Source organism: Rutilus rutilus (assembly GCF_951802725.1).
Source record: "Rutilus rutilus genome assembly, chromosome: 21".
Lineage (NCBI taxonomy): Eukaryota > Metazoa > Chordata > Actinopteri > Cypriniformes > Leuciscidae > Rutilus > Rutilus rutilus.
In genome coordinates, this window is record NC_140226.1 from 24,045,012 (window position 1) to 24,064,776 (window position 19,765).

The 19,765-nt window shown below is 35.6% G+C and overlaps 1 protein-coding gene across 2 annotated transcripts; it reads right to left on the reverse strand.

The window, feature by feature from the left end:
* Window positions 1-299: 299 nt before the first annotated feature.
* Window positions 300-4,675, reverse strand: alkal2b (ALK and LTK ligand 2b). Of its 2 annotated transcripts, none has more exons than XM_084392801.1 (6): window positions 3,791-4,675; window positions 2,939-3,239; window positions 2,725-2,778; window positions 2,553-2,633; window positions 2,264-2,337; window positions 300-1,070 (listed from the first exon to the last, which is right to left on the reverse strand). In XM_084392801.1, exons 2-5 carry the CDS (start codon window positions 3,180-3,182, stop codon window positions 2,273-2,275), a joined length of 444 nt encoding a protein of 147 aa, XP_084248927.1. In that variant the 5' UTR covers window positions 3,183-3,239; window positions 3,791-4,675; the 3' UTR covers window positions 300-1,070; window positions 2,264-2,272. The 2 variants fall into 2 exon arrangements, with proteins under 2 accessions (XP_084248927.1, XP_084248928.1); XM_084392802.1 differs by having other exon boundaries at window positions 933-1,070; window positions 4,280-4,396.
* Between the last annotated feature and the right edge of the window lie 15,090 nt (window positions 4,676-19,765).

The following is a 19,765-nucleotide window of genomic DNA, read 5'->3' on the forward strand; positions in this document are numbered from 1 at the left end:
CAGTAACAGACAGTAATAAAATTAGTTTTTTTACCTTTTGAAATGTTTTTTTTTTTTTTTTTGCCTTTTTTCCATGAGTAGAATGCCAATGCAAACATTATTTCAGAAGGCTGTCGCTTAAATGTGCTGTTATGACATCAACTAAGAGCAGGGTACTGCTTTCCCACACCCTTATGGGTCTCATACCTCTCAAAGATGGATTTATCACCAAAATGGAGTGGGAAACTATGACAAGCAGCAAAAGCATATAGCATTTATTTGGAATAAATAACTTCAAATTCATCCGTCAACACTCTTTAAACATTATATAACAAATATGTTTATTTAAAGATCATATGTTATATATATTTACTGTATATATTTACAATATTTACAAACTGAACTCTAACTTAGATGTTTATACATTTGACAATAGCAATATTTAACAGCTTGAATGTATAAATACATAATATAAGACATTCAATATTAGCAAAATGCAATTCATTTCTTTCACAGAATAAACTGCAACCAGTAGCATTAATTACTGCCAAGACATGTCTTGTAAAGACAAAAAAGGCAAGAAAATATCATGCAAATCATAATTCAATCAAAGGATTTAGCTCTGGCTTTGAGGAATGTGGCTTTGAGGTTGTCAGGAATATTGGACCAAAGGCTTCTTTCAGCCAGTAACCACCTTTGAACATCAGCAAAACAATATCTAAGTTATTCTTCAACCAAAAACTACCTGTGAAGGCAAATTCAATTTATAATGTATGTGAGGTCGAAAGTGACACCCAGAGTTTGTGGTTTGGCAGCAGGACATATTTTGTTTTGTTTTTCCCATTAAACATTGTCTTCTTCATTTTCACCATGACCATTTCCATTAAACTTGGTTCTAACATCAGTCTTGTCAACTCACAAGACTCATGAGCTGTATGTGATAAGAAAAAGGTCAAAAGAGGAGTTCCATTTCATTGCAAAAATAGCTATGTTTGTGTGATAAATATGATTGTTCTGAATTAATTTAATTTCCCTGTTTTTCTCCAAGGCACTTTTCTTGGTTCTCTTTACTTCTTCAGGTCTGTTGAAATCTGTAAAATGAAACAATGATCGGCATAAACAAAAAATAGGCTTTAAAAACAAGTGAAACACAACGTCTGTACATACTATAATACATATGAGAGCTGGACTACTGCATGCAAATGTAAATGGGGGCATAATAAATACAACACAATTATATATATTATTTACATATGCAATATACGCTATAATTAGTTTTTACAAGGCAGAGGATAAAAAACTATCTAAAATAAACCTCCCTAGTGTGGATACAAAGCCACACATAAGAGCAAATTGTGCAACACAGATGGTGAAAGGACTGAAGGTTAATGTTACACTGAGAACTAAAGCAGTGCCATTAAGAAAAAAGGCCATTGTCCATAAGTGTGGTTCTTCGCTTCAAATAGTTAACATGCCATTTACAGTCAATTGAGAACATAATCCCCGATTATATTCGTGTACTTTCTTTGACAAATGTACTGGTGCCACAGTTTGACCCGCTTACACTTTTCTAAGGTTTTTTTTTTGTGTGTGTGTTCAATTAGAGGAGCAGTACTGTATTTTTTTTAGGTTGAGGATCACAAGTTCAACAGCTAAACAAAAAATTCATCCAAATATGGGGGAAACCACCAACTACCTCAAAACAGGGGAGAAGATAGCATCCCAATATGCCAATTAAGTATACTTTACCGGTATAGTTTTAAATGAACTACAAACTATTCACTAGCTAAGAAGTTAGTTAATTCATTTTGAATTGATACAATCTGCTTATCTATCTGTCTATTTCTATCAGCCACCTGGAATCTTCATAGATCATCTACAGTCTGAGAACCTCTGCACTTAAAACTCCACCAGAACAGCCTTTTAACTAAAATATAAAATCCCTTTCATTCCAAACAGGTGAGGTAAAAGCTATTCTGGGTGGGAGCTCCGTAATATTAGAAAGGTCATAAAACAGTTAGGTGTAATATTTCTCCTGTAGAATTATGTTTAAGCGTAAATTACACATTGTGTGTGTGTAACCAGAAACTGTCTATCAAGGTCTTTTTTTAGAATGCGGTAGCGAGAATGTTGGGATGATTGTGTCCTTGAAGATAACGACTAGACATTTGATCACTTAGTGTGTGTTCTGGGTAAATATTTCCATGACAAACATTTTAGCACTAATAGCGGAAACAAGTTTACCATAACATACATTATGTTAACTATTATGTTAACTATTCACCTGCGACATCTATCCCTCTGTGCACCGTTGACTCCCTGCTAGTCTTGTAAGAAGCCGGGCGCATCTTTTATAATCTAGAAAAAGACAAGACAGACATTTAATTTGACATAGAAACTATCTTGAAGACCAGTACCATATAAAAAACAATGCGCATGCTTAATCATTCACCTGAATAAATGGCAAAACATTTAAGAACAATCATTAAAATGATATATTTCCGATCAATACGTCACACTCATAGATATAGCTTCTGAAATAATGTAAATGTATTTAATGAAATGGCACTTACAGGCTGGTATTGTGCAGTCCCTGGTATTATGATAGAGTTTATAAAAGTGTTTGCTGCATTTGGGGCTAAAATAAAGCGGCCCTGCAAAAAAATACAAAAAGACAGATTTTAAATTGCTGTCAATTCACAAAGATAATGAGGAAAGTGCACAGAGATACTGGCATTTGCTCACCTGTTAAATGTTTTAAAAATCTCTCCTTCTGTCGAAGATCTCTCGGAAAGACCTCTGTTAAAAGAGGAGAAATTACTCAGGTCAAACAAAATTTTGATTATTTATATTTATTGGCCACAGAATATGAAATGCCACATAACAGATCAGGTCAAGTACGGACTACAATGCTCTCATTATCCAAACACAGTCAGTCAGTGAATGTGATGATGCTTACCAAGAATGCGTTCATGCTGATATGACTTTGTAACTTTGTTAACGTCTTTTGTTTCCACCGAATGCTCGATGATCTCGGGGGGTTGCTGTGTGTTTCCCTCGCTGTGATGCTCCCGTGCCTGTCTCACTCTGTCCATTAGGAGGTCCAGCAGACTTGTGTCATCCCTGTCTCTCGGTTTGCAGTAGCCGGCGGTGAGGATCAGCAAAAGGAGCCCTATGAAGACAGGTGTGCGCACTGCACTCATGCTGAAAGGTGGGCAAAGAGAGCCCCTCTGCCCTGCGTAGACCTGCCTCTTATAGACCTGCAAACACACCATCACCATTTCAGTTCCCTGGCACCCACTTGATTTATTGATTCATATAAAATTGCTTAAAACATTCCATGAATGGATAGTTGACACATAATTTGATCATGCAACATCTTTTAATTTTTCACTATTTTAAACAATTAATTTTTTTTAAATCAGATGTATTCCAAAAACTTTAAATTAATATGAGATCAAACAAACTGCATGTATAATGATAAAATAATTACCAAAAAGCAGTTTAAAACAGTTTTAGATGAAGTATAGCAGGAAACGTCAACATCCCAGTAGAATTTATGTAATAATATCCAGCTAAAAGAAGTACACAATCTCTTCACTTATTCTGAAGTTGTAACATGTAATAAATAAAGTTCTCGATTCACTTAAAAACAAGTTAGTGGAGCTTCAGATACTGTTCAATATTTCTAAACAATCATAGCATCACAGATTCACACAAGAATCCCAAGTTTTCTCCACTTTTACGCACGAACGCTCTTGCGCAAAGGCGCTTCGGGAACACGTGTTTGTTTGGTAAAGTAACAAATTACCTGTTTTTCTTCAATGCAGATTTAGTTTACACTTGTTCGACGGCCTTCCCGTGGGTTTAATAATGTTAACGCAAATCACATCAAATAGACTCCGCTGGCGTCGCCTCTCCAAAGGTACTTCCACAGCCTCTAGCGCACCATGACACAAGGAGAGCGAGTCTCTTTTATATGTTTAAAGACAGCCGTGGTCATCTGTTGATCGTGTTGACTCGAAGTGGGTGGAAATTGACGAAAGTCCGCCGCTTTTAATTTATTTATTTTCCCCCTCCGGTGCGTAAAGTTGCTTCAGATCATCCGGCATGGGTTCCTCACTTTTTATTGTCAGTTGCAGACGTAAGGAGCTGTCCCATGTGGATTACCCCGGCATGTCTTTAATTAGAAACGCGTTAAGAGCACTCCTTAAAAAATGCATTTTAATTTTGTTGGATCACCGTCTCGTAACGCGCATCTTCCGGTGGTCCAATTTGGCACGAGTGGAAAGATTCTCACCAGAAGTGCTTTCTCTGTCCTAATGCCTCGTTGTATCTTCTTATTAAATGTCACTATGTGCGCGCGGTGCTTCTTGGCTCCTTTATCTTTAAAGTTTCCCCGAAGATGATGCTGCGGTTTTGTATTTCAGCGCAAATTATCATCAGAAACCATCATGGTAAGAGCTTGAGTGGGAAGGCAGAATCTCCTGGAGACTATCCACAGCAGCGTCTATGAGAAGACTGAGGCCTTCACCAATATTGGTTTCGTTCTCAATCGCGACATTTTACCACTCCCTTTGAGTATAGAAAAAAATAACTCATATTTCATTCCCCTCCTCTTTGGCTCTCAAACGCTTCAAATACGAGTTGCACACCATTCTGCGGTGCGCTTCCATGTCCATAGCTGATGATAATCAGGATTACATATCTTGGGAATTATTATTAACCATGTTGCATGGATTAAATCTGGGATAACGTGATGCAGTGTTGAGACACAGCTCAACAGTGCCACACAGTGAATGCGTTAATTTGAATGATAAGTGTTATGAAATGTGCACAAGTTGAAACTACTGAGATTCAGTTCACTCAGCAACTGAAAATTATGTCATCATTTACTCGTCCTCATGTCGTTCCACACCTGTATGACTTTCTTTCTTCTGTGGAAGAAGAAAAAAAGATTTATCATGTGTGTGTGTGTGTGCGTGCATGTTTTTCTATCCAGGTGGGGACTTTAACCTGAATGCACACTGACTCATGGGGACTCGTGTCACCGTGGAGACCTAAATTGAGGTCTCCATGAGGAAACAAGTTATTAAATATTACAGAATGAGTTTTTATTTATTTTTTTATGTAAAACTGCAGAAAGTTTTCTGTGATGGATAGGTTTAGTGGTATGGTAAGAAGATAGGCCTACAGTTTGTACAGTACAAAACCCATTATGTCTATGGAGAGTCCCCACAAAGATAGCGAAACCGCACACCCTGTGTGTGTGTGTGTGTGTGTGTGTGTGTGTGTGTGCGCGTGCGCGTCTGTCTGTATTGACAAAAACATGAAACATAAAAAAGAAAAAGATAAAGTAAATGATGACAGAATTATAATTATTATCATTTTAAAAAATTTTGTGTAAACTAACTTGATCATGAAGCAGATGAAATATATGAAACACCATTAGGATATTAAGTAAAGATCATGTTCCATGTATATTATATAAGACATTTTGTACATTTTCTACCGTAAATATATAAAACATTTATTTTTGTGAGTGAAAGCAGCACTATCGAGAACATAAATAGACAACTTTAAAGGCGATTTTCTCAATGTTTCAATTTTTTTTGCACCCTCAGATTCCAGAATTTCAAATAGTTGTATCTCGGCCAAATGTTGTCCTGTCCTAACATACAACAATGGAAAGCTTATTTATTCAGATGATGTAGACATCCAAAAAATGTACCCATGTGACTGTGGTCACATATAAGGTTCCCTTGTCCAAAAAAAACACTAAACTTGAAAATTTTACTTTAAATGACTTAATACTTGATAAATTGCTTATTTATAAGTCGATTTGGATAAAAAGTAAATGTAAATTGCTTACATAAATGTTAGGTAGATTCAAAGTTGTTCCAAAGTGACAGCATGCAGAAAACAAAATATATAAAGTTATAAAATAATGATGAAAACAATTTTATAGATTAGAGGAGTGTAGCTACTCACTCTCACATCCGTGGCCATCACAGTTGTTCCTGTCTTTGTGCCATAAATAATTTATTGTTTCCTTTTTTAATAGCCTCCGTTCCATTTCCTTTATCACCCACAGACCCTCTCTCTTTCTTTCAGTCCTGTAGTCTGTTTTTCTGCCCCACCTTCTCTTTTCCCCATCCTCTTCTCTCTTCACAATTTATCCATACTGTACTTGTGAATGAAATGTTCCTGCATCCCTTATTTTATCATCTGTGGTTAAAACGTTCTTCAAAGCTGCCCGTAGTTATCTAAATGACTTAATAAACCTGATATGATACACCACATGAGCGGGTGCAACCAAGATAACAACTCAAGTAGTGGCAAGTTGTCGCCCACGGTTTGTAGTAGTGTGTAGTATTCTGCGTTGTTCACTGCAGAGACCCTGAAACAACAAGATTTGACTCAAATTTCAGATCTGCAAATATTTTCTTTGGTTTAAAGGTGAATTGTTCTAGTTGTTAGTTTTTTTTTTTTTAAAGTTTACCTAGAGAGTAGAGGATAAACACTCCAGCCACAGTCAAGTTTTAAAGTCTTTTCCACCAAGATAAAAAAGATAACAGTTCATTTAACATGTTTAACCTGGGACCATGCCCCAATAACGGCCTACGGTAGTTTTGACAAATGGGAATCTGACATTGGGGGTGAGACATGACAAGTAACGTGAGTTATGCAATCAGATGACTTTTTTCAAGTAAAGTAAGGCATTGCTTTTAAATTTACAACAACACATCTGAGTTACTTTGTTTACCCATGCATTGATTGACACCTCTCTTGTCCCCATGTTGAGACAAATCGTGAAGTGCAGAGGCTGTGTAAACATGATGGTTGGACTTCTGGACTTAATGTGAGCATGTATTATTCGGTATTCCTCAAAATGAATAAAAACAGTGAAAACAGTACAATTTCGCAAACCTACATCAATTAAATATGATCAATTACACAAATATACTTCATGCATTTATTCTCACTTTATTAAGCAATAATGTATTTGCTGCTGACCTTCAATGATCTTATTCAACCATAGTAATAAGCAAAAATGACTTTAGATAAACATCACATTTATGTTTCATTTTTAAACTCAAACCAGCATATTCGTACTAATTTTACATTATGGCAGAAGTACCGTAAAGAGTAGTATGGCAGTATGCGGTTCCATTGGGTGCTTCTTATTTCTAATTTGTGCACCTCGTTTCCTTTCCTTGCTTCCTTTCCTCCCATCTTAGCTCCAGTAATGTAACCCAATACTCTCCACAATTAGTTACTTTTTAGTGAGTAACTCAATACTGTATTCATTACTTTTAAAAGTAACTTTCCCCAACACTGCATATTATAGACTATTTAAAATATTTTCAAGCTCAGTTAATACAATACGCTCAATACAAAAATATCAATATTGTTTGGCCAACAAATACTGTAATTATTTAAAGCAACTCTAACAACCTTTCACAGTATAAATATGGCAACTAAGAACACAGCTCTTCTTGGAACATTTCACAAAATATATTCTCATTTAAAAGGTTTTGAACACGAGAGAGAACATACTAAATGGTATATGTATGCATATCGCCCCCTATAGGTCGATATGCATACATGGGTCTACCGCAGAGAAAAATATAAACTGCTGAATAAACTTTAAACTCTCACCAAAAAGTTTAAAGAAATTTGATTGAACTATATACTGTGAGAATTACAACTGCTATCCGTATGTGCTTAAACGTATTTTCATTTTCATACGAAAACCGTTTCATTAAATCAATGCACGAGAATTAAGTAGTAGGCCTACTTTATGCAGCACATGCTTGACACAGCACAAACAGCGACACTAAGCCTCTCAAGTGTAGCCTTTATCTCCTCCCTGCCTCTCTTCAGAACAATCTGTCATCAGACTCTTTCTTAACACTCAATATGCCCTCTCAAACTAACTGCTGTGATCCCTATACATCTACTATCACATAATAAGTTCTCCAGATCGGTCATAATTCAGTGCTTGGCATGACATCAGCCATGTCGACCCGTATCCAAATATGCACTGCACAGTCCAGCCTACACATTCAGCCACTGATCCTAAAATCCACTGATCTTCTTTCAGTCGTTAACTCATTAATCTTGGCTCATGCCAGTTCCCTGTCCACAGCCTTAATCCCTGCTGACCTCTTTGCCATATCTGATATCATTGACAACTTTGACAGCAGTTTTGATATGTTTGCGTGATTAATTACGTCTGTTCGTTGTCACGTCAGCACCATATGTTTGGTATTGACTGAAAGCCAAAGCAGCTGTCCATACACGGCCATACACCTGATGATTCCAGTTTTTCCAGGCGTTCCGAGACTTGTCTGGAGTTTTTTTTACAGTGTAAAACTGCTGAGTCAGTCAGTGAACTTGGTTAGATAACTGCTGTATTTCCACTGCCATGCTATAGTTAATAACTGGTCTACTCAGGTCTGTATAGATCAGTTTTAGTGAATTGTTGGTACTAAAGTGAACATGTCTTTTATTGGTCAGACAAATAAACCACCATTCAAATTTGGGGTCGCTGTGATTTGTTAATGTTTTTGAAAGGAGTCTCTTATGCTCACCCCTTGGTGAGTATTTATTTAATCAAAAATACTGTGAAAACAGTAATATTGTGAAAAAATTATTACAATTTAAAATAAATTGTACTTTAAAATATAATTGATAGCTGTGCGGGCAAAGCTCAATTTTCAGCATCATTACTCCAATCTTTGCTGATTCACGCTGAGTTTGTTCTCAAGAAACATTTCAAGTTTTTATCATTGTTGAATAGAGTTTTCCTGATTAATATTTTATAATTTGTGATACTTTTTTTCAAGATTCTTTGATGAATAGAACTGCATTTATTTGAAATATAAATCTTTTGTAACATTATAAATATCTTTACTGTCACTTTTGATGAATTGAATGCATCTATGCTGAAAATAAGTATTAATTTCTTTCAACCCCAAACTTTTGAATGGCCATCAATGGATAAGGATGTTTTGGTGTAGTTACATCATCTACCAGCAGGGGCTAATTGGACCATGCTAACCAGACAACCCTTGACCTCTTGCATTACTCTCCTCAACCCTTCCTTATAGTCATAGACACTTTTTCACAGTATGAATATGAGCAAGAAAAGTTTTCATCAGACATCCTATCACCTGAGAATACATAGAAAATGACTTGACTGAGTTTGTATATGTGGACTGATATTATTTCTAATGTCTTTTATTATCAGTTAAATGTATGATTTTATTTTTATTAATGTTCCTGGATTCTGCAACCTTTTTTTGTAAGGGAACGGCTCAGTTTATTTGTCAGTTTTTTTTTTTCTTGGACTATTAACATGCATCCATAAATAGCATGTGCAAACAGTCAAATAACAGTAATACATTATAGCACATGTTGTGATTAGTTAGCATCAACGAGGAGTCCCACTTGGAAAAGTAGCAGGGGTGTTCTTGAAATCTCTGTGCTTCATGTAAAGCCAGCAGACCCGATTAAAACGTGTCAAATCATATTTTTCTTTTTCTTTTTTGTGTGTGCCAGAAACATTCATAATTGAATTTGGTTATGGTGCTAGTTTTGATGATTGGACTTCTATTTTTTTTTCCTATTTTTTTCCTGGAGAGAACGTTTTGAGTTCTGAAAGTTATATTTTCATATAGTATATAATTTCCTTATTTTATATCAAAGCATTTTGATTCAAAGCAATTTGATTCCATGGTATGAGGAACCTGACCTCATGAACATTTGTTGTGTTCCTGTTGGGAAATAGATGTGAGAACATGTCTCATATATCCAGCAAAACTATTATCCCATCTCTGGATGCATGTGGTTTGTCATCGGTAACCTTAGAGACCAAGCAAGCAGAGACAGTTCTGAAATGACTCATTCATGAGCAGAATGCATATAAGCAGATTTAATCTTAAAGGAATAGTTCGGCCAAAAATAAATTTGGAGATTCTTTCAAATCCCCTCTGTGTTTTGCACAGATGTTACAAATAAAATAAAACAGCTAACAGGATTGGAATGACATGATGGTGGGTAAACTATGACAGAATTTGAGCTTTAGGGTGAACAATTCCTGTAAGGCTCTGATGCTTTGTCTTAGTAACAACTACAGAGATTCAATGTGGTGTTGATGGAATAAAACTTTTCTATGTTGAGGCTTGTGAACAATCTTCAAAGTGAAAGCCTCAGTTAACAGAGGAAGGATTGAGCGGTTTGAAGACAAACTATGTGGTAACTGTTTATATAGTATTACAAATTCATACATTTTTATTCTCATCTGTCTTTTTAGAAGCTCAAAAATCCTTGTTGAAAACCCCGAAATCCTTAGTAAAACACGACTTCACTTGAAGAGTAATTTCACGGGATCTTTATACAGCACTGCTGTTGATCTGAGGGTTTATACCACACAAATTACTTTCTATTCAAGTGTGGCATATATAAGAAGCTTTTATATTATATATATACACATTATATTATATTATATTGTATTATATTATATCCAGATTGATTCCAGTCTTAAGAAATTAAAAAAATTAATGCATGAATAGTTTTATTTCAGTAAGCACTGTGTGATTTTAAGATTCATTCTGCAGTTACTTTCAAAGCTCACACTGATACTTTGTCATCTGTTAATATTTCCCTTTGATATTAAAGTTTGATGGCCTAAATAAAAGAGGGAATTCCTTTTGATAATTTATTAATGATGTACTGAGAGACTAACCGAGCTCCAATCTGATATGATATCCTTATGAAGCTAACAGAGAAAATGAATAGCGTAGACACGCATACTTTCCACGGCACAAAAAATACCTGGCAATCAATAATTAATAATAATGTCTCTTACCTTCATCAGACCTGTTGGGAAATTTTCTGTTCTGTTAATTATGTCCTCATGGTGTTCACTAGTTGTTTCCTATTTATTTTGAAATAGGCATACTGCTGTTGCAAATAAATATTACCATTCTATTCTATTCTATTAAACTCTCTACAAGCAGGTAAAAAAAAAAACTCAGTAAGTGATAACAATACCTTTGCGAAGGATTTTGAAAGCTTACAAGGATTTCGAAAGCTTTACGATGGCATTAGCGAAAGACCATTAGTGTCATTACACACACTTTGCCCTGCCAAAAGCTTTAATGATAGACGTTAAACTAGACACTTTTGCATTTTACCTTTTTTAAGCTCTGAGCTGAGATTACTTAAGATCCATAATGAAAACATAAACCTGGCTGATGTCAAATCACTACCTGAAGAATCACACGTACATGAGAATGTGCAGCCAAAATCAATATATTTTGATTGCAGGTGTCTGGAGCTTCTAGATTTCCAAATTCCATCCCCGCTGCTGTTGAGATAACACATTATCACTTCTTTGTTGGCCAACACACTGTGATGAATGCACATAAATATGTGACAAGCTCTGGTGAGTGAAACTGGAGTTTCTGGAGAGAAATCTATTGCTATCTGCATGTTTTGTACTGGAGTGCTTTTCAATTTTATGATTAAAAAGGTCTATTCACAGACATAAAGCAGGCAGATCACCACTTTTTTTTTTTTTTTTATTGCTATGAATTTGCTTTTAAATCCAGTTTATATTTTAATCAAAATACACTCAATACGATTGGCATTTTTAATTATTTTCAAAACATGTCAACTGTTTTAAAGGTACCCAATGTAGGACTAGCTTTTGGCCCTCTATCGGTTAAAAAACAAAACTGCGTGCATTTTGCGGAAGAACATTGTTTTGGTTGTGCTTCAGGTGACTGCTGATGAATATGGTTCTTTCTCATAACTAAAAAGAGAGAGAGAGAGAGAAAGAGATTATCATCCTACTGCTCATAAAACATTCAACTACTAAACTTAAGAGATATAACCAGTTTAGATGGAAAGGATCTCAAGCTGACTAGCTGAAGATGTTACTGAAGCTTTACCCTTAATAGACACAGTAGGCTACTTCATTTAAAATAAATTCCAGCACAACAACCATAATGAAATAACCCTTCACAATAGATAATACTTGAACTCTGTTAGAGAGCTACATATTGCAATTTATCAGTTCAATAAAGACCTTACTGACCTGTTGAATAATAAAAACGCCATCCTATCTCCACGTCGCCTTTACAACATTTATAATCCATCAGTTCTCGCAATCTCAGACAAGACAAGCCAATGTTGATTCTCATTTTATGAGCTCTGTCGCGTTCTTTTTTATTACATTTTTTTGCCTACTCTAGTCTGTTTAGGGTTTTTTTTTTTTTTTTTTTTTTTAAACGGTTAAGTTTTCTCTATTTACGGATATGACGAGACACGCACGGGCGAGTAACGCGTGTACGCAATTTCCTACGAAAACCATCCCATCCCGTCTAAAATATAAACACTTATATAGCCTATGCTTAGCATAGTGAATCTAAGGTAAGACAAAAACTCGTTTTGGAAGCCGGATTGATGATGTATTGAACTCTAATAAAATAAGAATGCTGGCATATCGTATGAATCCAATGATTCAAATAATTTACACTTGATTTACACTTTACCGTCTGCTAACAAACTACATAAAAACTCCCACGCGGTTAAGAAAATAGTTAAAGGGTTCTATCATTTTAAGTTGACATCAGGAGCATGCTGCACTCACAGACAGGTTGACACCACAGAGACAAGACAAAAAAAAAATTACATGTCTATTTAGCAAGACTAATTCATCTCTTATGCTACACCTAAATCTTTTGAGAAAGACTGCAATAGTGAAAGCTGAAATCACTCTGTGTGAGTAATTTTGACACCCCCCTCGTGGAGACTATAAGGTCATCAGCACAACTCCCTAAAAGTCATCAGAGAAAAGACACATCAGGCAATCGTGTGATGAAGAGCCTCATGCACTCTGTGCAGCAAATTCCTCTGTGATGTCCAAAGCTGATTCATTCAAATATTTGGACTACAAATGAGCATCTTTTGCTGAGTTATAATGAGAAATATTTACATGAAAGCATTTGTATGGATTGTGACGTGAGAAAAGGCCAGGGATGAGAAGACTTTATGGAGGCTGTCAGGAAAATTGTTATATGTGTAAGTGATCTGAGCATCAAAATAGAGAAGGTTTACCAAAAGAGAAATACGTGCACTCACTCTGCCTCCTACATCAAAAAAATGACAGGGAAAACCACTTTCATGGACTGGTTAAAACAGCACAAAATATAAGCTAAAGATTTTTACTGAGATTTATTTTATAAGACCTTAAGAAACCAGGAACTTAATCTGTAAAGATAAGACTTAAGGTTAACTTTGAATTTATAATACATACCACTCATAAATTATGTCGAAGAGTTGCCTTCCAGCTGAGGGCAGGCTGAAAATGCATTAGATTTTGAACCAACTCCTGGTGGTGTGTTTCTGAAAGTTTATATAAGGCCACATAATTCTATAAAGCGAACTAGACAGGAAATACTTTACTCACCAGAGCGTGTTGCTTTATACAAAAGTTAGTTCCTACCGTACCATATAAATAACTCTAAATCTGGCTTGTCTGTTTCACGTTGCCTGTATACTCTTTTTTGTGTACTGTGAATTCGGACATACTTCTTTTGTCACATATGTTTTCACATATCACTTTAAAAGTGATCAGTAGACTTAACTTAAAAAAAGCGTGGAAACCCGTTGCCTTAAAATTATTAAGTAAACGTCATGCATTATTGGAAATTAAGTTATGTGTACTTGACAATTCCACATAACTTAATTGTTTTCAATTATGCTTGAAGTTTATTTACTTAATAATTTAAGGCAATGGGTTTCCTCACTCAGATGCATCCCGATTTGCTCAAACACGATCCTTTCAGGAACTAGAGATGTAGCCATCACGATTGAGTCATTGAATCATTCATTCATCCAATTCCTTCATAAACTCTGAATCATTCAGGAACAAAACCACTGTTCTGTGTTGTTCGGAGACACTCACTGTTTAATTTGGCTGTGGCTTTGTTTGGAACTATTTTCATTGGCTGTATGTCACTTACTCAGTATTAGCTTCCAGTTGTATAAAAGAAATGTCACACTCTAAATCATGCTGTTGGTATGAATATCAGCATGGCTGTGTTTACCTTTCGCCAAAACAAAAACATACTAAAGGCCTATAGCGTCAATTGATCCTGAGTTGATTCAGTACGGTAAAACTCATGACTTTATATTATTCAAAGAACTTCTATTGAGATCGGGGTTGTGTTGAGAAAGTGGGCTGTGTGTCATGCTGCTTTTGAAAATCTCCACCCTTGGGACATGTTACGTGGGTGGATTTATTTGTCGCAATCACACCTCAGATCTCAGCTGTCCCCAATCTGCAGTTTGCTTTGAATGAACATGAGGGAATCCCTCTCCGAGATCAAAGCAAAGGAGCACCAAGCTAAGGCAAATCAGACAGGGAAACCCTCAGTTTCAGCCAGGTCTTTTGAGGAAAATTGTGAAAGTGGTTTGCATTTAAGAGTTATTTTTATGTCACTTGCCTAAGTTCTAGCCCAGTAGAAGTTTACACATTTTACATAAATGCAAACTTGGATCAGGTAGGATCACAAATGGATGTTTTTTTGTTTTGTTTTGCAGCTGTTTTATTTTTATCTTTATGTATTTTTATCTCTTTATCTTTATTTTTGTATTTTGAGTTTATACTTGTTCTAGATACACTATTCCTGGTAAATAATGAAAAAGAGCTTATCAAATGTTATTTCTTAAATGCACACTCTGAAATCTTACCAAATCTACCTTGTCAATTGTTGGTTTATAGATGAGAATAGGAGGATTCAGTTTTCTCTAATTAATGTAGCTGTCAAAAGACTCCTGACCAATTGATGTTAATCTTGCAAGAATTTTTGATATCCAGATTTGGTGATTTATTTCTTTTTACCATATCTGATGTATAAAAATATTTATAGTAATAAATATTGAAGATTTTGCAAGACATAATAATGCGGAGGGAATTCAGTCCTCCTCATTCTTGAGCCTCGTTCTGGTCCTCTGTGGCGTGAGAAACAAGCTGAAGACAAACATAAGACATGCTGTGAATTTCACATAAAAAGAAGTATTGCTGAAAGGATGCTCTTTTTTTCTTTTCTTTTTTTTTTAAACCCAGGAGTCTTAGAGGAATTTATAGTTACATTTCATTTAATTGGTAACTTCTCAGATGCTCCTCTTACAAACTGTGTGCATGTGAAACCTCAGACTATTAAAAGCAAATTGCATTTCATATGGCAAATCAAAGAAGCAGAAAACAACCGAGATTAAACAGAGCTCCTTAATGTTTTTTCTTTCCTATGGGAAAACATGAGCAAATCAGCCAGAAAATGTTTAGAAAGAACTTGAGTAAATCTAAACCAATGGTTTATTTCTCAAACTGAAGTTATTGAATTGCCCTGTTGCCTGTAGGAAATCATTTTGTTATGCTCTAGCATGTGTTTATTGATCTTGGCAAGCTCTTGTTTGTGTTTCTGTAGCCTAATATAACCTTTACGAACAGAATTGCACAATTCAGGATTCCACCTGGTCATCCAGGCCTGATGAATCCTTCTTGGGGAGTGTGCCTGTAGTTTATAAGACAGACCCACATGTTGGCTGCTACTGCAGGCATTACTTACTGCCCCTTATCATCACTTACCAGACGGCAGGCTAAAACAAAGCCCGGCTTTTGACTGGTGTGTATGTATTTGTATTTATTTAACCCTCCCAAGTTTTCTCTCCAGCTTTAACAGCCCAATGCTACATATTTACCTAAGCAGCTGAGCGTGTAGAGTGCTGGCACTTTACGCATGTTTGCAACTGCTCCTGCCTTGAACTTATGAAATAATGTACTGTCCTATTTAGTTTTTTTTGTCTTCTGTCTTATCTATGCCTTCATCGGGAACAACTGAAAGTGCCAATGGAGATTACTGGCAGGATGTACCGTCGCTTGTGTTACGATCTTTGTGCACAATAATCAAATGGCAAGTGCCTTATACACTACCGTTCAAAAGTTGGAGGTCAATACGGTTTAAAAAAAAAGAAATTAATACTTTTATTTAGCAAGGATGCATTAAATTGATTAAAAGTGACAGACCCAGATGCACTTTCTTGGTCCTAAATGTTGTGTTAAATCCTTATCAGATCCCAGTTATTTAGACATTAAGCAATAATTCACACCTGTATGCTGGCATACCTCACAGTTCGCTGAGCATTGTCTAACATTCCTGAATTCATACGCAGTTTATGTAATTTACTTTCAAGCTGCAATGGAGCCGCATGACCTGTGAGCAAAAAGTATCTGTATAATACACACATTCAAAAGTTTGGAGTCAGTAAGATTTGTGTTTTTTCTTTATACTTTAATTCAGCAAAGATGCATTCAGTTGATCAAAAGGCATAGTAAATATAAGTATAATGTTACAAAAGATTTCTATTTCAAATATATGCTGTTCTTTTGATATTTCAATTCATCAAGATTTCTGCAAAACTATTAAGCATCACAACTGTTTTCAACATTGATAAAAAATAAGAAATGTATATTGAGCACCAGATGATTTCTGAAGGACCATGTGACACTGAAGGCTGGATTAATGATGCTGAAAATTAGGCTTTGTCATGACAAATTATATTATATTCAAATAGAAAACAGATATTTTAAACTGTAATAATATTATTTCACAATATTACTGTTTCACTATGTTTTTCATCAAATAAATGCAGCCTTGGTGAGCTTAAGACACTTATAAAAACATTACATTTCTTGACTTTAAATGTACTTCCTGCTTTGAGGCTACTGAATGTTGGAACATGGATGAAACATTTGTCTTTTTTAACTCCATAACTTCGTATACATTTCAAACTCTGTATCATAATCATACCATCATATCCTAATGTGTCTTGTAAAGCACTTGCTTTTCTATGTTGCCATTCTTCAGCAAAAATGTATCATAGGCAAGGGCCCAAACTCTGAGGTTAAATTGGGCTGTGTTAAAGAGCAGCCCTCTTGATTGGTGGCCGGATAGCTAAATGTCAGTTGAAGAGAGTGATGTATCAGAGGGCTGGAGATAGTGTAGGCGTAGTTTGATTAATAAGGTGCTTGAAGCAGTGACTCAGCCATGCAGCCAGAGTAGAGACCTCCGTGATAGGAGCCCCTGCACATCCACCCGTGATCAATAAGACAGAGTCCAAGAGCTTTCCAGGTGTATCATAATCAAAACAGTCAATTGAAGACAACTGTTAGTGTGGTAATCGTTCCTGTGAATTGATTTTGATTAGTGTTTTTTAATTTAATTTAATTTAATTTAATTTAATTTTATTTTATTTTATTTTATTTTATTTTATTTTATTTTATTTTATTTTATTTTATTTTATTTTATTTTATTTTATTTTATTTTATTTTATTATTTCTTTTTTTTTATTTCATTTCATTTCATTTCATTTCATTTCTTCACAGCTTCATCCGTAAGGCTCAATATTCCTGCAGCAACACCAAACAAGTACGGCACCAAACAAGTCATTCAATATCATTCAGCATTATGATTAATATTGGTAAAATGGACAGTTTTACAAATTAAATGTTACAATGTTTTTTGATGGAAGCTTCCTATCGAACTGAAGCAGTTTGAGAAATGGAAAATGCGTCATGATAAATGTAGCAAAGGACATTGCACTAAATGAGTTTGAATGAGACAATTAAGAGCACAGTTTTAGAAATCTGCCTGTCTTAAGCCTTTATATCAATTCATTATGGGGCGGTTTCCCAGACACTTATTAAGACTAATCATAGACTAAATTGGAGCTTTAAGATGGACTAACTGAAATTGAATTTCTCAGACATGGTTTAAAATAGTCTCAGACTTTATAGTCCTGAATTACAAAGTCTGATTTCCAGAAGTCTGATTAGAACTAGTCTAGATTTAAGTAAAGGCTTAAACTAAACCTGGCCAGAGGCAGGTTTAACTTCAGATTAATTGATGTTGGCCTCCAGATTGACCTTAGCAATAGAGGAAAATGGATTACCTGGACTATTTTAATGATGATGAAAGAGCTCCATTTAGACCAGACAGAAGGGTGGTTATGGACAGGAGCAACCCACTGAATGATTTTGATGACATCAGCTTTCGTGACTTTTTTCGCATGTACAAAGCAACTGCAGCAGACATAATTAGTCTGCTTGAGACAAGGCTTTCATCTGATTCTTTTAGGGGAATCCCTATCCCTCCTTCGCTACAAGTACTGATCACCTTAAGGTTTTTGGCATCGTGAAACAGGCGATTTGTGTGGCGTAAGTGAACCAACTGTGTGCAAAATAGTCCACAAAATCTGCAAAGCTATATGTGAACTGAAGGACGACTACATCACCTTGTAGTTGGCTTGGCCAGCAGCATCAGGAAACTGGGAGTTCTTTGAATATGGAAACTTCACTGGAGTCATTGGGTGTATTGATGGATGTCATATTCCAATAAAGTGTCCCTCTACTGCAGATTCTGAGGAGTACAGAAATGTACTCAATAAATGTACAAAGTGTGTGCACTCCCACTATGCACTTCACTATCATCTGAAAAGTATTATATTGCAGCATTAGTGAACAATATGTATTCAAAAGTTCAGTTCATGAAATATTTCTGGTTATAGGACTGCAAGAAATGACTGACAACAATACATATTCCCTGCAGTTTAAGGATGGCACATATTGAATTGATGTGGCCTACCAAATGAGGATTGGAACGGGGGCCCATCTGAACTGTCCAAATGATCATCATCAGGGATACCTTCCAGGGGCTGCTGGCTATCAATGATCGAAGTCAAAAAGTCTCCTAGGTCATCGGTCTCCGGTCTTTCTGGGGGTCCACCACCAGTCTTGAAACGCTCCCTACATGCAACAGCATTTGTCTTCTTTAAGTTTATTTTTATGTTTTTCCACAGGATCTTAGAATAAAATATATAAATAAAATTCTGTATGATGTTGTTTGTAATATACTTGGATCAAAATGAAGCAACATTTCAAAGTGACTGACATGTAAAAGTAGACCAACAATAATACAGTATCTTACCTGAAGTTGTTGAAGTGTCCTGTTGCTTACTTTTTCATTCGAGTTAAATTCATTGCAAATTGAAGTCCAAGCATTCTTTTTCTTGTTTTCTGTTGCTGAATCATGCTGTTTGTTCTCAATAATTGGGTGGCTTGACACAATTTGCTTCAAAAGGGTCCTTTCAAAGTCACTGAAATTCTTTGAACGTGACTTTGAAAGGTCTTTTACCTTTGTCCATTGTTTGGTTGGGTGATTTACTTCAGTTCCACACAATGTTAATGTTTCTTAAGGGTCCAGCCCTGGTTTTTGAAGCAACCTCAGGTCTGCACCAAGTGCACAACATTACTCTAATCGGGCTTCACAGAGAGTAGCTAGTTAGTCTTTATTAACCTTAGTCTGCAACTCCCTAGTCGGGTTCTACTTAATCTCAAATAAAGCAATGTCTCGGAAAGCCATTTTTTAAGTCCGTATTAATTTAAGTAGAATTAGCCTAGTCCTCATTTATTTTAAACTCTGTCTGGGAAACCGCCCCTATATATTTTATTATTTATTTTTAAGCTGTAATAATATATAATTTAAGCTGTTTATTACAAAATATTTTTACATTCTTAATATAATAATAATATTAACTAGACGTACATTTTCTGAAGAAAATGTGAGTGGTGCTTGCTGTGGTTGGTAGTTGCTGCTAGGCAGTAGCTATGGTGTTTGCTATTGTGTTGCTAGGGAGTTGCTAGGTTAAG

What these genes read in the sequence shown, in the direction of transcription:
- alkal2b (XM_084392801.1), bottom strand. Translation starts at nt 3,182, where the DNA reads ATGAGTGCAGTGCGCACACCTGTCTTCATAGGGCTCCTTTTGCTGATC. An exon ending in TCAGCATGAACGCATTCTTG is followed by an intron (nt 2,779 to 2,938) that starts GTAAGCATCATC and finishes CTCTTTTAACAG; the next exon opens with AGGTCTTTCCGAGAGATCTT. An exon ending in ATTTTTAAAACATTTAACAG is followed by an intron (nt 2,634 to 2,724) that starts GTGAGCAAATGC and finishes ATTTTTTTGCAG; the next exon opens with GGCCGCTTTATTTTAGCCCC.